Here is a 17,929-nt window from a genome sequence, read left to right as displayed (position 1 = left end):
TTTATTGTAAATCCCGTTGGTCACTCGTTGAATGGAGAGGCAATTCAGAAATATATTAAATAAATGCTATACTCCTACAGTGTTGAACCAATGTGAAAAGTGTCCTCAGATGACAATGAAAGTAGTATTTGTTTCCTTATTATGCAATACACATTATATAATGGCGAAATTCTATGCATGTCTACTCAGAAGTAAGTCTGATTGAGCTCAATGAACTTTAGTGCCAGGTAAGTGCGTGCAGGATGATAAATGATATCTATTTTGTACCTTATAAAATCAAACAGTTGCACATTAAACAATAAGATGCAGATCTCCAGTGTGCTATCTACAGGCTTTTACTACAGTGCCATAAGGACACAAACAGCTCCAGACTGAAAATGAATGAATCCCTTATAAACACACATGGGCTAATTACTCAAAGTTTATATTTGCAATCCGGAACTGGCTAAAAATCAAGAAATATTATTTAACGAGTTTTGCTCCACATGTTCCTTGTTTGCAAATAAAAGGCAGGTTTTCCTCCAACTTCCTCCACCCACATATTTTTAATGTTATCCATCTGAAGCCTCTTTGGATTCCTTGAGATACAAAGCAAGTTAAATGCAAGCCAGTGCTAATTGGGGGTTGGGGGTGGCAGAGGGTGGGGAGAAAACCCTTGGCAAAAATGAGAAGTTGCTTTTTACTCCAGCTGGACACAAATGAGGGCTTTCTGAGAAAAACAGCCTTGCGTTAAGCACGAGGCAATGCAACAAAAGCTTTAAAAATTGGGATAAGCCTTGGAAGACCAAGTTGCTCTATAATTCTTGAACTAAAAAAAACTCTAAAAAAAATCAAGTATTTCCTTTGTTTGGGATGCACGTCACCTCTAAGCCTAGTCTTGAAAATCAAATACTCATTTGTCTGAAGTGCTTTCAATGATATGACACTTTTTTTGAGATCAGTGTCAAAATGTCCAGTCCATGACCAAAGCACAGAAGATGAAGCTGGCCCACGCTTAGCGCCATTGCCAGCTTTGAAAATGACCCAAATTGAAGCCCACTCGCAGAAATGGTTCCCTGTTCTTTTCTTTGCATTTTTTTGCTTGGGATAACTTTGACAATCCAGCGCTATATGCCGCAAAGAAATAGCACCAGTGTTGACTATTTGCCAAAGTAAAAAGTTACCACTCACAATAAAGCTGCTGCCCCCTTTTTTGTGAGCATGTATGGTAGGAACAAATGCACTTTTAACAGGTTTGCAGTGGTTAGCATTGTGCTTCTTGTGAGACCCAAAGCCAGGGAAAAGATGCACGGATAACGTATGGGAAATTATAAAGCAGATCAGCAGTTAATTCTGGTATTGGGGCATAGATTTACCTTATGATACTATACTTCTTTCAAGCATTAATATACGGAAAGCAATAGCATTGGCCTAATCTACACCAAGCAGGATATTGCACTATGAAAGCGGTATATAAAAGGCAGGAGCCACACTACTGCTTTATAGCGGTATTGAAGTGCACTGACAACTGTTGGGGCCCATTGACACATACCATATACCGCTTTCATAGTGCAATATCCTGCTTGGTGTGGCTCCTGCTTTTTATATACTGCTTTCATAGTGCAACATCCTGCTTGGTGTAGATCAGGCCATTGGCTTGTGCTCACATTTACATTTTGGGGATAATTTTGGGTTAAACACCAAATGATCAAACACCAAATGGCTACATTGGAAATGTGGCACACTGGGGGAACCAAGAGTTACTTAACATTGCACATAACAAGCTTGTTGGCCATATGTACACTGTTTTTTCCCCTCGGATATTATAAACCTTGGAGGGGTGGACACATCTCCAAATAGTCAGGAATAAAAAGTTCCTGTTGCAGCTCTCCAACATATTTACTAGAGTGTTTGAAATCACAGTATCAAACACCAATGTACATGAAGCAAGGAGACTCCCTCAGCAAGTATGGTTGTATAATCTCTACCTATAAAGCAGAAAGTATGTGTGTGTGTGTCACGTATGTCCCTAAATGTTTACCCACTTCCACATATGGTACTGCCTTAATGCTATTCACCCAGACACGACTTCGAGTACATGGATCAGAAAAAAATCTAAAAACATGAATTTTGGGGGTTTTAAGTACTTTTGAAGAATGTAATAAAAACCTAGGTTTATGCCTATAACTCCCAGCATGCCTTGGGCGGAACTCCCAGCATGACTTGGGTAGGAGGCCAGACTTACTGGCCTTTGGAAGGCCATTGTGATTCCTAAAGTCAGTCAACCCAATTCCACATAAAAAGAAACATCCCACATAAATGGGCTGCATCCATTTGAGGTGCCTCCTCCCACGTGCCATTTGTGGTTTTAAAATCATAACTAGATACAACAATATGTCTCTGAGAGGCCGAACTCTGGACATGCTCAAAGGCACTCCGTCCTAATATCGGTTTTCTCAGAAACTGATGGAAGCACACGCACAGCCTTCACCCTTAAGAGGGAGGGAGGGAGGGAGGGAGGGAGGGAGGGAGGGAGGAAAGGGAAGCACTCTGCGCATGCCTAGAAACAGGCTTGACGAAGAGGGGCAAGTGCCTGGCCCAGACCCGGCCCTTCAGTACCAGCTCCTGATGGAGCATTTCATGGGTGAGAAGTGTGGGCTGAGGCAGTCCCAGCAGGACTTGGCCAGAGTTGTGTGTGCCCACTGACAGCCGCTTACCTCCCCTCTTTGGCAATGCTACTTCTCAATGCTCTGTCAAGGAGCAACATCAGCAACGAGAGGAGGAAAGTGCCTCTCCGAGGAAATGAGCACCTGAGGGCGGCCAAAGGCATGCTGGGAGGTGTAGTACTGGCATCACTATCTCTCAGTCCTAACTCGGCCCCCACTTTCCTGACCTCTCGCTGATTTTGTTCTCCTTCTGTTCTCCTTCTATCTCTATTTATCACTAGAGAAAGACTTTCTCTTTTGGCACCTGTACCAGGTAACTCTATGTCCCTATTTTTGGTTTTTAGGGATGTCTGGTTAATATTTTGTTAGTGGAAGTTATTAGTGCTGTCATTCTTCAGAGGTCAGCAACCTCCCCAAGGTCTGCAGAAGTTCATTCTTTGGGTGGGACTGGGTACATCCTGTCTTTTGTACACATGATGTACTGGTACTATGCATGTATCTAAATACACATGCATGAATACCAAGACCCTCCCTCACACTGCAGCCACTGTAGATAACATGTCGTAGGACAATTTTTAAATATGTATACTAAAGCAGTAACTATGCTTCTGGCTGTTATATCAGTAGAGGACAAACTATTGTAGAGTAAATGAATACAGCATACAGCAAACGTAAGAAAGAAAGAGCCTTCAATGATGTGTAGTAGTATGGGTCCTCGACATGGGCGGATGGCATGAGAATAGATGTATTAACAGCAGTCACATCTGTGAAATGTGGGAAGGTATGCATTAACTCACATTTGGCAATCTAGCTGAGTTTTAAAAATCTGCTTGCCTTAATTATATGTGGCAGCAAACCTGCAAGACTCTCCCCTGACACATACTTCCAAATAAGATAGAACATATACAGTTAATCAGCAAATGCTCTCTACTGTGTCAACTGATTATACCTTTCATTTAAATGAAATGGATAGACTTTGACTCTGGCAGAAGCAATAAGACACAATTTGCCAATGACAGAGCTGCATCACTGTGGGGTTTCCTGGAATACATGGCATCAGAACAACATCAGTTAATTCTAGCTCAGGAGTGTGCAGACAGTAGATCTCCACATGTTTTGCACTTCAACTCCCAGTATTCCTACTAACCAAGCTGGCAGAAGCTTCTGGGAATTGAAGTCCAAAACATCTGCAGATCTACCTTCTGCCCACTTCTGTTTCAGCTAACCCTTGGTATTCATCAGGACTAGAAATGGTTTTGGTTCTGCTCTGAAAATAGAATTAGGCTTGCATTCAGATTTTGCTCAACCTCCAGAGTCTGTTCCAGATTCTGAATATCTTGTTTTAAGAGCATGTTTGTTGAAATATATGTCCATTTCAAGCACAGCAAGTATCACATGGCATCACATATACCAAAGAAGGAAAGAAAAGCTTTCTGTACCAACTTGGCATGACACCATTATGCCGAGCCATGCCAGAAGGACTTTGCACGTAAGTATTGGACCCTACAGTATTCCTGCAGTACTCCAGACCAAAGTCAGGCACACAAATCAAGCACTCAATTCCATATAAAGAATGAGGGCAGTATCCAATATTGTCTGCATGCTAGTGAGTTTTACCTAGTGGTTCCCAAAGCAATTGGAAATTAGTGGAAATGCATCTTTCCAGAAAAGTGCAGATCAACAGAGTTCACAGAAGAGAGCTCCGTTGATCTGTCTCATCCTGGAAACAGGTGTTTTCATTCATTTCCAAGGTTCCTTTAGGACACGCTAGTTCTTATTGCACCAGCTGTGGATCCTGCAAGTGCCAACAAAACCAGCATAGGTGGATACTGCCCTGAATATGGAAACATAGGTACTTAGTACCTATGCAAAAGTTGCTTTTTGCCCTATAGATACATCCATAGAGCAAAGAATTTCAAATAATGTCATGTCAGGAAAAAGGGCTGAAGACTTCAGGATAGCAGCCCTACCTGAAAATCTCATGCTGATGCAAAAATTTACATTCAGTGCAGAAACCCATTTTGCTATTGAGTTAGACCTTGCTTGAAATAAAAAAAAAAGTGACACAAAGAAAAAGATGCTAAGCAGTTAGCAGTCCAACCAACGGAGCAAAAATGAGAGATGGATGATTTACCTAGTTCACTGTCCAGTTCCTCCGTGTGTACCCCTTCTTCTCCAAAGGAAGAGCAGTAAGTGAGATAGAAAAAAATTAAAAGAAAAATTCAGACACCAACACCAAGCAAGAAATTCCCTCCAGCAGAACCAACACCAAGTTTTGTACCAACCTAGCCCAAACCCACACCACGACACGTTAGTCAGTAGAGAGAGTGTGGCCAGTGGCAACAGCACCAAAAACTACAGTTTTTGCACTGTAAGGCTAATAAAATGGATCTGCTCTTTTTGCTTTTCTCCCCACCTGTTTTACATGGGGGAAGGGGAAGTCTTGTCTCAGGACTAGCACTCACTTTCATTCATTTGTTGTAAGGTGAACTACCCTAACCAAGAGGTCTGTGCACATAGTTCATGTGTACTTAGGCTTATACTGACTTATATGAAAGCAGAAATTGTTAAAATGCCATTGCGCATGTATCTGGAATACTCTTCTGGATAGATAGAACTCCAGTGTGTTAATCAGAACCCCTGTACCTGCAAGGATTCAGGATCTCAAAGAAAGGTTGATGATTGTTCAACTGTTGGAACATCTAACTTGATTAACTACTACTTTTGTCCCAAAATAAATAATATATATTTTTAAAAAACAAACAAACCCAGTCTTGTTGAGCTTGTTCTTAAAAAATTGTGGAACCCACCAAGTATAACTCCTGAACAAAAGCTACTGGAATGGAGCTGAGACTGCAGAGGGCCAAGGCTTGCTAGATGGTGTCACCATAGATATATCTCTTGTAAGCCAAACAACTGAATAATCTCAAATGGGAAAATCAACTGAACTTCTAATGCATCTTGATTGCTGCATGGTGGCCTTTGTTCATAGTCTAGGAAACACATGCCCCAAGTATAAAGTCTTACTTTATACTTTATGGTTGTGTGAAAGGATAATCACTCGCAAAGAACATGTCCTATTAAAAAGTCTGACTTAATCATCCATTTATTTATTGCACAGCATTTCTGTCTACTAACAATGGTATGGATGACTGGGAATGTTGTTTTGTCAAGAAACAAAATTGTAACCAGCAAATGAGAGATGATAAAACTTGCAAGCAAATTATAAGAGGAGAATGGAATCCGTTTAGCACACTTCAGCCAGATGTTCTCAAAAATCTTCCCAATATGAGATACATCATCATAAAAATACCTGTTCATTATTTTAAATTCACATTTTTCAGTTACTTTAATTTGTAACTGATAATGAACTATTGTTATCAGACAGAGTATAAATCCCAACATTAATTTCATATGTTTCAACAGATATGCCTCTAAAAACAAACTCTTAGTGACGTTATATTATTAATTTTAGAGAACTACCCATGTTGGAGAGATAACATGTACTACATAACTCAGTAGTAGAGCACATACTTTGCATTTGTAATGTTCAAAACTCAACCCCTGGTTCAAGGATTTTAGGACTAAGGAATAGAAACTGTCAGTCACAGTAGGCAGTAGTGGACTAAATGAGCTACTGGATCGGACTCAATGAACCAATTCACACATTACAACTAATTATGGGTTGAACAACCCATAGCTAATCTGGGGCGGACCAGAGCAATTGAACACACTTGCTACTTCTATTTTTCCTCCTGCTTACAAAATGCCCAAACCCAGAAGCCTGGGTTGTTGAGGAACAAACCACCCAGAGTTCTAACCTAACAACAAACCATGGGTTTAAACTCTGGGCTGTTTGTCTCCCAACAACCCAGACTTTTGGGTTTGAATGTAAACAGGAAAGCAAAGAAGCAGCAGCAAGCAGTTATATGAGAGTGCATGGGCACAGTCATTTCCAACTAATCATGAGTTAATTATCCCATGAATTGGTGTTATGTCTGAAATGAATCACTGCAAAACACTACCATATCTCAAGTCATTTTTTGGGCAGAAAGGTGGGGTACACATAAATAAATTTATATGTTCATAAGTATTAGCCATGGAATATCACCAATATTCTTTCACTGACCTGGTTTGCAGACAATGCTAATCCATGGGTTTGTTTAACCCAGGCATTGTTGAATTCTTGGTTGTTGTGGTGTGCGAACCCAGTTGCACTAACAAACCATGTTTTATTTGTAACCACAAAAAATTCAGAAAGAAACCCATGGTTTATTTTTCAATTATGAAGTCTGGGTTGTTTAAACCATGAGTTGTTTTTACATGTGAATCCAGAACCATGAAAGTTTATAGGTCACCAGGTTAGAGAAGTAGTGGGTAAGAGTGGTAAAAAAAACCCACCAAAAAAACACCAGCAACTCTTTTTGCCAGAACTACAATGCCACAAAGGCATTTGGGATACAGTGAGGGAGCAGTCTAAGGAGGAGGGAAACAACACAGAGATTAAGAAAATAAACCACAGTTTGTACAATTGTCTGCGAAAAGACAAACCCCAGTTAGGACAACAAACCATAAGTTAACCATGGGTTAAATAAATTATAGTTTAGAGTTATGTGCAAACCAGGTCACTAGGTTACACTGACACCGAAACTGGGAAAGAAAAGATTTTTTCTTATTTTTTCCTCCATGGCATTTCCTTTACAATGTAAAAAGTGGAAAATCAAAATGATAGTGTAAAGGAAAATAAGGCACCTGAAACATAACAAGGAATTTATAACCCCTGCTGCTACAAGTATTCATTAGCTATCAATTAGGTTCAGCAAAGAAAATTAGCTGAATAAAAGAACTTGCCATACAGACACACAGCTACTCATTAAAAATTATAATACATCAATTGTGCCTATTGGTTGAATATAATTAACTTCCTAGTACCTAGTTTTTAATGAAAAAAGAAGGCAGGGCAAGAGACAGGACGTTTTCTGACATCATTTAAAAACTGAGGCCCAGAGAGACCTTTCAGTGTAGACTACTATTGGGAGAATATTATTGGGGGGCACACCTGCCATGTTTTAGGTGCTACGGGGTTGTAATATATAAAAATCATTAACAGAATTTGGGGGGGGGAAACTATTTTGAAAACACATTCAAGATGGAAACTTGTGATTAACAGTTTCTGAAGTACATCTACTACTAATACAGGAATTAGCTAACTAGGGCCAAACTAGACATAACGGACACTGCCAATCTACTTGTTTGTGTGTCTGCTCCATTTAAGTATAAAGTGGGATGTTTTTAATTTTAACATCAAAAAGGACATGCAGGTGGGGAAGCTGAACCACTCTCTGTTGCCTGAACACCATTTTCTTTCCAAACCCTGCTGTGATTCCAGATTTGAGCTTGACTGGAAGAAACGTGTTTGAAACAACACAGTGTTCCAACCTGCTATAGATGTGGACAGGGGAAGTGTATGAATATGTCTGCTACTATGACATGTAGTTGGGCCCTAACCCATAGCAAATTGACCCACAAGTGCGTTGAGGTCAATTAACTGCATGCTCATATGGAGCTTTAGAATGTTAAATGCATTAGAATATCAATTTAGTTTGAGTTTGGCTTTTGTTTTTGAAGTGAGGTATATTCTCCTGTGTTCGAAAAATGATCATAATGCATTGCTACCCTTTCTTATTTATTTCCATTTTTTTGTACTCCTGACTTCCTCTTTAGAGGGCTTTAACAAATGCTGCTGCATCCCCAATTTCCTTGTCCCCAATTGAGGTAGTTAGGTCTCTTAAATTGGACACAGGCTTTTATCAGTGTCTCGAGGAGTGCAAAAATCAAACCAGTGCCAATTATTATTTCAATAAATGCTGAAATATACCACTGCAAAAATGGAGCAACACATGCACCTTTTGTTTTCACCAAAGTCAGAAAGGAAAAATGACATTAGAATCAAAATTGTGACACAGGCCTTAGCTAGACCTAAGGTTTATTCCGGGATCGTCCTGGGTTCATCCCTGTTCATGTAAATGACACACAGGATATCCCAGGATCAGGCAGGGATGACCCCGGGACGATCCCGGGATAAACCTTAGGTCTAGCTAAGGCCAAAGTCTCAAAATCCTAATTATAGACTTCTATAACAATGAAATTCAATTGTTTATCATTTCTTCAGTGGTTTCTCCAAGGAGCAATTTTTTAAAGAACAGAACTATTTTAATCATGATACTCATAGCAAAACCAGCTCAGAAAACCAGTGAAAGTGAATCCAGTGGAGGAAAAAAAAAGTATCTCTAGCTCAGGAAGCCAAGGAGGTGAGATCACAAAACTGTAAACCTGCAAAAGAGAACCTCTTCTACTAGAGCTCTTGTAGTTTAGGTCCCCCTCTGCATCCAGTACAGAAGGCCAGAATTCACTAGCTGAGGGGGACACTAAAAAAAAACTTCTATCCTATCAATAACTCTTGAAGATTCTGCCCTGTGTCTTGCCATGGAAAACAGGTGCTTCTTGTACACGTAAGGGAGCAAGGGAAACCTGAACATGGACCTGATGTGGATGCATAATGGTGTCACCACCTGGCTGGATGTGCTTTTGATCTTAAGGCACCTGTCAATGCACAACTAGGTACCCGCATCTAAGGCTGGGCCATGGTCACAGGAAAGAGTCTTTGTCAGTCTACCCCAACCTAGCATTCTCTAGGTATGTTGAACTACAACTCCCATGATCCCCAGCTAGCATGGTCAACAAACACTGGGCATGTTAGCTGGGATTGAACTCCAACAAATCTAGAGAGCTCCAGGTTTGCGGTGGGTGGGGCTGTTATAAAACACTGATTTTAAAATATCAAGTCAGATCACAGATTTTCCAGATTTTATTTAATCATTTACTCCCTTACCGTCATCTTCACATTCTTCTAGAGGCTTTTGCTGTTTGTTCAGGCACCGTGGGTCTAGCCAAGACGTCGTTTTAGTGTTATGGCTGCAAACCAAAAATGGAAATGTGACCTTTTTAAAAATAAAGTATCTGTGACAGAAAAATAACACGTGGCCACTATTTTTATTCATCTGAACTGAAGGCTTATTAATTTAGAGCAGAACATAAAAGATGAAATTTTGTAAGACAAACTAACCTTACCCACCACCTCAAGCTCTGAAAACATATTAAGAAAAAGCAAACATACAGCAGTATTTGAAGACGTGCAGGTGGAATTTTGGTAGCATTATTGAAATAAATGTTCATACCAACTCAATCTTTGTATCATAACAACATAAGCAGTGCCATGATGGATCAGAACAAGGGTCCATCTAGTCCAGTACTCTGTTCACACACTGGCCAACCAGCCATCGGCCAGGGATGAACAAGCAGGACGTGGTGCATGAGCACCCCCCCGCCCATGTTCCCCAGCAACTGGTGCACACAGGCTTATTGCCTCGAATACTGGAGATAGCACACAACCATCAGGGCTGGTAGCCAATGATAGCCTTCGCCTCCAGGAATTTATCCAACCCCCTTTTGAAGCCATCCAGATTGGTGGCTATCACTACATCCTGTGGTAGTGAGTTCCATAATTTAACTGTGCTGTGTAAAGAAGTACTTCCTTTTATTTGTCCTGGATCTCCCACCAATCAGTTTCATGGGATGACCCCGGGTTCTAGTATTTTGAGAGAGGGATAAAAATGTCTCCCTGTCCACATTCTCCATACCATGCATAATTTTTACACTTCTATCACGTCTCCCCTTAGTCTCCTTTTTTCCAAGCTAAACAATCCCGGTTCATGTAACCTTCTCTCGTAGGTGAGATGCTCCAGCCCCTTAATCATTTTATTTGCCCTTTTCTGCACTTTTTCCAGCTCTATAATATCCTTTTTTAGGTGTGGTATCAGATTTTGATCTTGTTAGGACTATTAATAACCTTTCTATTGAAAATTCTGCATAGCCCTGAATACTGGGGCTACGGTGGCCAGCCACTTATGAATCGCCAGAAAGGAGGAAATGCACCACCAAAAAAAGAGGACAAAACTGGATGCTGGTTTGCATGTGCTAATTTATATGTATCAATGCAAATTTAAGAAATATTATAATAATTCAAATAGAAATACAGTACATCTCACCATAGTGTAGAAGGCTGTAACTAGGTGACCAGTATGGCTCTCTGTTCAGTCTACTATCCAGGTACTACTTGTTGATGGGCAACATTCCTTATGGGTCTTACTTTAAAACTGGAATCGGACTGAACAGTCCTTCAAATAGAGAAGGCACAAGGCCACCCTTAAGGCCTGACCTAATCTTGATAAAATCCATGAAATATATATTGAAAGATCTGTCGTCGTCATCATCATCATCATCATCATCCAAACAAATATTTGTGTGGCACATTTAAGGTGCTACACATGTATTATCTAGTTTTAATCCTTACAACAACCCTGTAAAGTAAATCAAAATTACTCTTTCCACATTGGAGAGGGGAGACGGGACACTGAGGCTGAGAAAGAACAGCTTGCTAAGGCCATTTGGTGAATCCATGGAAGAGGTGAGATTTGAAACAGGCACTTCTTGATTCACTCCTCAGTCTCCCAACCATTACACTGTTATATAAAGGCAACTCATGCAGTGCTCCGGCCCAAATAATCACCAAACATTTATTACTTTCAAGGGGTTTGGAAGAGTAACTTCCCAAAGAATGTGAAAAGAAAATGGTTAGTGGGCCAGCTAAGAAACCCTAAATGGCTTACTCAGCTGTCAGCATCCTGCAGCACACTCTGTACTACATTGTCATTCAATTCATCCCCACACCATAGATTTATAGTACAGAATCATAGAGTTGGAAGGGACCATGCAGGGTGCAGAAACAGCATCCCTGACAGATGACCATCCAGCTTCTTATAAGATACCTCCAAGAAAGGACAACTCACTATCTTCTGAGGCAGTGAGCTGCACTGTCAACAAGCTCTTACTGTTAGGACATTCCTCTTGATGAGTTGTACCTAATGCAAGTGTAACTTAATTCCCATTCATTTCAATGGGTCTATTCTAAGTAGGACTAACATTGGATACAACCCAATGTTTAGGTGGAATCTGCTTCCCTGCAATTTCCACCAATTGGTTCTGGTCTTGCCCTTTGGAGCAGCAGAAAGCAATTCTGCTCAACCTTCTGCGCGACAGCCCTTCAGATATTTGAAGCCTGCTATCATGTCTCCCCGTAATCGTTTCTTCTTCAGGCGATATTTTGGGAAGAAGCATTCAACGGTTTCTAAGCAACCACTCAATGTGCTTTACAACTCCTTTGAGGCTGAGGAAGTGTCAGCCCCTCCTCTCACAATGGTCTGAGCGTGACAGTAGCAATACAACTGAGGATCTCAGAAGCTAATGAATCTCAAATAGTGGGTAACATCCTGTGGCAAGGAGGCATCACTAAATCCTGGGTCTGTGATTATGCAGCCAAGCACATCATAACTCAGATTCCACAGAAGCTCATACCAATCTGACCTGAGCTTTAAAACAGTTATTCATTGCAGACTACATCATAGTAAACAACAGGCTGAACGTGCAGGCAGGACCAGCATACCCCATGCAAGTCTCTAGTACATTTAGTTCATGTATACAAGGAACAGTTCAAGAATTGTCTTGATTTCTTAAAAAGATTTTTTTAAAAAATAAAGCTAGTATGAGCCAGGGATGATGATTTACCTATTATATGAGGTTTTGGGAAAGAATCTCAGCTCAAGTTAAAGGCTGAGACTGTGAGTTGTGAACTTCTTCTGAGATGGCCGGCATCACTTTAGGTTTCTCATTGATGAATGGACTGCATACTAACTTCTAATGGGCATTGCTAGGGATGAGTTGCTATAGGTCAAAAGCAGTGGCTTGTGCACCGGTCAGGCAATACGTTCCCCAAATAAATTCTGAAAAAACAGCATGGCTGAAGCCAGCATTGCATATATGGAACCACTCTGAGCTGAATGGGATTGGATGGCAGGTGGGCAGAGACAGCCCAAAGCATTTTGTTGTCTGAAATGAAGAACAAGATGGCACCCCCTTCCCATTCCATGTATAAACCAACTAGAGTAACAGACGAATCTGCCTTCAACAGTGACAATGGGACAGTGTCTTCCACTGCACCTGAAGGTAGCAGCCTATCTTACAGGGAACAGAGCAGGCCATGTAGCATACAGGTTTTTCTGCCAACACCTTGCTGCTGCATCCTTGCATTTTGCCGCCTGAAGCGACTGCCTCACTCTGCCTAGGGTAGGACCAGCTCTGCAGGCAAGATGCACTCATAGACCTTCATCCATCTCCTGTTTATGTAGTAGCCTTCCTAATACTTCTAAAGGTCTAGCACTCTAATTCTTGCTATATTCACAAGACTTCAGAGCTTTGCAATGATTCACCACCTTTCCTTCTGGCAGCCACAGTGGTTCAAACACTTTGCCTGACCCTGCTGATAAATAGGGAACCACAGAATACGACTGTAGTTTTGTTTAGAATTGTTTAAATAGCACGGTTCCTTCCGCACAGCTCAAAAGAGGTTTACAGAATGATCTAACTCTTCTGTGAAATTGTGTGAAGAGGAATGTACATGCTCTTTTGAAGACTTACCACTAAATAACAGTTCCACTTTCAAAGGAGGGACTTCACATCCCTGCTATCCATTACTAGCAATACGAAAGCTGGAGTGGAAGGTCACTGTTTCACACACTACTTTACCCATCCTCGTAATGCAGAATGCATCAAACTATTCAATTCTTTTGTGCACTTCAGAGCAATTAATCTTTAACTGGTAAACTAGGGCATAGAAGTCCAGCAAGCAAGTCAAATTAACAATAATGGCATAAAGCGGGTCTGCCAAGGTGCAAAACATTTTATGTCCCAAGAGGATAAAGGGATTTTTGTACAGTATTTCAACATCTTTCAGATATAGGAAAGAAAGATATTTTAAGTTTAGTGGTGGCAGAACTTCACAAGGGTCTGGGCTAAGTACCACATGAATGAGAAGCCAACTTCCTAGCTCACCACCTGATAATTTATTTTATTTTATTTAATACATTTGTATCCCACCCTAAATCACTAGGATATAGGAATTTGTCTACTATAATGATGATTAACATTTGAGAAGTGCAATATATCACCCCCTACCCCTGTAACAGCATTTAACAGGCACTCATTTCACTTCTAGCTTATTCTGCAAACAGTTTGAACGCAGCACACAAAAGTGTTTCTTAGGCCGTTTCTACACCTGCCTTTTTTCCAGGGATTGTCCCAGGATCATCCCTGTGCATCCAAATGACACACAGGGGATCCCGGGAGCAGGCAGGGACGACCCCTCCATTTGCCTGGGATAATCCTTAGGTATAGAAAGCGCCTTAGAGAAATTTCTCACACTGTCAAAATAAATCCACCAGAGTTTAGCTTACAAATTCAATTCTGGACTCCACTCCACTGGATTCATGGAACATACTTCTCAAGTAATATGCTTTGGCCTATCAAACTGAATTAAAGAAAAGCCCCAAAGGCTGGCCCCTTCATGTCTACTTTGTTCTTGGACTACAGAGTTGAAGGGAAACGTGCTCTGACCCCCAACCGTTGGCCAGGGGACCAAGGGACACTGTGAGACTGCATCCCTAGCCTTCCAAGAAGACCATCATGTCCACGGGGAGAGCGGCCCGTACCTATCCATTGGTCAAAGGAGGAGCAGATGGAAGAAGGTTGCTTCCAATCCCTCCCCACAACATCCAGAAAGAACACTTGGCTCCAATTCCCAGATGCCCCGGGACTGCAGAGTCGATCGGAAGCATACTCAGCAAAGGAAGATCAGCCAGGCCCCCACAAAAGGCCCAAACAGACAATAATTTAAAACTGGATCTATCATTTTTATTCCAGACACGGGGGCGGGGGGGGGGAGCTAGACCTTAAAAGCCACCCTAACCCCAACACTAGAGTCCTGATCTGTATCAGTGGCTCATACCTACTGTAGAGTAAAAGATGGGGGTGGGGGAGGAGATGACGAAGTGGCTGCTATATACAGAATTAAAGTAATGTCTGGTTTAGCCCTCTATACCTGTTTACAGCTCACTATTTTGTTCTGTCACTGTCAAACTGGTTTCTTTCTCCACTACCTTTCCCTTCACCCCCTTTCCCTTGTCTTTTTTATTTGAAAACCCAAGGGCAGAGCTCATGCCTCATTTTTTAAACAGATGCTATCCCCTCTGGAAGACAATATTTGCGTATAAAAGAAAAACCATTAAGTGCTGTGACAATTCAGCCAGTTAAATCTGCATGTTCAGAGAATACTCAGAGACATACATAAGGGAAGACAAGAAAACAGATGGAAAAAAAAGTTACTCTATAAAGTAGACTTCTCCATTCTCTGTATAGGCCATCTCCCAGTTTTCAGGCAGAGGACCCAAGTTTTCCTCTGCACAAGGAGGTAGGTATTGAGGGAGCTTCTGAGAAGGTTCCGTGGTGGGAACAATGGTGGTGTTGCTATTCACAGATGGGGGAGCTGAGTCTCTTATACTGTGTGTATTGTGCTCGTCTTGTTCACCGGAGTCTGCTGTAGAAGGACACAGGCACATAAAATAAAACATAGCGGTTATTAGTTACTGGCACAATTGCTTCCTTCCGTAGTTGTTTGAGATGCTTCACAAAACCATGCAACTTCTCCATTCACTCAGGGCTGCTTTTGATACTGCCACTTAGTGACAGGAACTGGGTTCAGATGATCGCAGAGGCAAAAGAACCCATTGTGGGTTCTTTCCCCAACCCTCTGTGTGCCAGTCACGTGACCGCCATTTGAATAATAACCCATGATGGTTGCTGTGTCATCCAAACCCGGCACACAGTGAATTTTTACCCACACTACAACCTACAACATGCAGTAGGGGCTGTAGGGTGGGTGAAAAGTCGTTATGGTCACGCCACGTGTCTGGTTCAGATGACACGGCAACCCATGTGACATCATGGTTAATTACACAAATGCTGGTCTCTTGACCAGCATGCACTGGGGTTGGGAAAGAACACGACCAAAGCTGTTAGATCTTTCAGAAGAGGATCAATGTCACACTGGATTGGAAAGATCAAGTTTTCAATGATAGGAAACTAACTACCATCCAGGGCCACCTCTCCCAGCAGCAGAAAAGAGACATATTTAATCATTCTAAAGTTAGCACTGGCGTTTATCAATGATACATGTGTTTTCATTGGTACACTCAAATAATTCAGTGAAACTCTATATTTATCTATGGGAGTAACCAGCCTCATGCTGAGACATCTGAATGTTGCTTTTGACCACACCTTATTGCCTAAAGCAAGACACATGTGGGGAAAAAATCTAATTGTGTGAAAACCTGACCCCTACAAAGTCAAGGGTAAGTCCCCCTCAACTTCAGAGGAACAAATCTGGCTCACATCTCAATTTTTTTGCAAATTATACCATATGAAGTCCTATTGAAATATATGATTTTAATTCTTGGACTGTACAGCTTCTGAATGCAGGAGAGGGATCCTCCATTTCAGGAAAATTATACTAGCCCCATTCTCTGTGACATGCTAGCCTTCCACAAGCAGGCAGTTCTTGGTATAGAGGAGCATTTAAACACACAATCCCTCAACTGTAATTAAGAAATGTTGTATTCCCTGAAAGGCTACACAGAGAACTTGTAGACTGGCCCTTAGAATGCATCAGCTTGCAGCAATTAAGAACGAGAAAATGTGTCTTTGTACCTGCAAAATGATTAAATGAGCTGATCTTCAGAATTGCCTACAGATTATAAAACGTAAGCACCCAATACAATGAGTGTGTGGTATGTATTGTTAAATCAACTAGTACAAAAGCAGTTTTATAAGAAATATAATCAACATCAGTGGTAATATGGTCATTATCAAATCTTGAATTAAGGATTAACTCTGAAAACATACTAAGTTAAAACCAGTAAAATCAGAGTGTTTTAATTTGAGAAAAGAGTTGTTGCACCTGGAAGTGCTTAATTTCATAAACAGGCAAGCTAACAAAACAGCTCATTCTCGATAGCAAAAGACTAACAGACCATAGCATTATTTCTTTAAAATATTTAGCACAGATTAGCAGTATTAAGAAGTCATTTGTTTACTCATCCTGCTTTTCATATAGCTAGGATAAATGCACCATTAACAACCACAACACAAATGCACAAATGAAATCCAAAAGTGGCACACAGTTTTTGATCTGAGTGAACAGATCAGATCAGTTTTTGATCTGAGTGAACAGCTTCTTCTGTTAACTAACTGGATCCCAACAGCCAAATAAAAGGATCTTAAAGCTGTTCTCTTTTTGCTAAAATTGACATGCATTTTAGTTTTTGGTATGGGATACAAGATTCATGGAGATCTCATGGAATGAAACTCACAATCCAAGTAATATAATGTATTTCAAGATGGTTTATTAAGACAAAATAATTTGTTTCGAGTCTAGCAAGGGGGAACAAGTGAAAAGAAAACACTCTCTCTTGCTCTAAAAGCCAGCTTTGCCCATGCAGTAGCAAATGTCGATTTCCTTGGTTTTCTCTTGCCTAAGGAGGAAGTAGCATATGAACCCAGAAGTAAACGATTACATGTGGTGGTTGCAACTCCATGATCATAGCATCTCTGAAAATGGTGTGCATGAGGATTGCTGCAATCAGAGCAATCATGTATACTGGGCATGCATGTACTTCTGGTTCATATTTTACTCACACTCTCTCTCCACTCCCGCACCATAATTTCAGCCAAATACAATTTCAAATTAAAACTTATATTTTATTTGAAGTCACCCTTGAGAGATTGCACTTACATTCCAGTTACACCATATTTGTTGGAAAGAAGTCTTGTAGTTTTCTGTGGAACTCGCTTCCAAATAACGTGTGTGTATGATTGTTGTGACCACAGGGCCCTAAGCATCACCTGAATATTTCATCCAGTAAAATTATTTACCTGCTGTTAATGGCAGGCATTTATTTATTTTAAAAATTTAGAATTGATTTATCATCAATTGAGTCTTGCAACAGATTCCTCCGACTGATAAAATAATTTACTAGTGGGGATTAGAAACACACAATCATAGTAACTAGAAGCTACTTTTAGATTGTTACCCTATCACACACCTATCTGATAACTATAAGGCAAAGATCATGGGCAGCTTCCTTAAACTCGTTTCATGTGCTCTGCTAAAGGCAGCAGTCCAAACCTTAACTTTAAAATCAAATAAATGGATTTTGTCATATTGTCTATATAGGAAATGCCAAAAAGTAACTACAGTTTTCTGTGGAAAAAACTAT

General features: G+C 40.8%; 1 protein-coding gene across 9 annotated transcripts in view; it reads right to left on the bottom strand.

Moving 5' to 3' along the window:
- MAGI1 (membrane associated guanylate kinase, WW and PDZ domain containing 1) overlaps positions 1-17,929 on the bottom strand; it is a 527,537-nt gene that overhangs the window by 105,464 nt on the left and 404,144 nt on the right. For 4 of the 9 annotated variants that reach the window (XM_063122040.1, XM_063122041.1, XM_063122042.1 and 1 more), the window contains exons 5-7: positions 14,982-15,192; positions 9,538-9,620; positions 4,780-4,815 (exon numbers count right to left, since the gene is read on the bottom strand). In XM_063122040.1, the coding sequence (XP_062978110.1) occupies positions 4,780-4,815; positions 9,538-9,620; positions 14,982-15,192 (330 nt within the window). The remainder of the gene's footprint in view (positions 1-4,779; positions 4,816-9,537; positions 9,621-14,981; positions 15,193-17,929) is intronic. The other 5 variants (XM_063122044.1, XM_063122047.1, XM_063122048.1 and 2 more) reach the window with 3 other exon arrangements.

This window comes from Elgaria multicarinata, chromosome 3 (assembly GCF_023053635.1).
Source record: "Elgaria multicarinata webbii isolate HBS135686 ecotype San Diego chromosome 3, rElgMul1.1.pri, whole genome shotgun sequence".
NCBI classification, from domain to species: Eukaryota; Metazoa; Chordata; class Lepidosauria; order Squamata; family Anguidae; genus Elgaria; species Elgaria multicarinata.
Note: the sequence above shows the minus strand (reverse complement) of the source record. Positions and strands in the feature narration are given on the sequence as shown.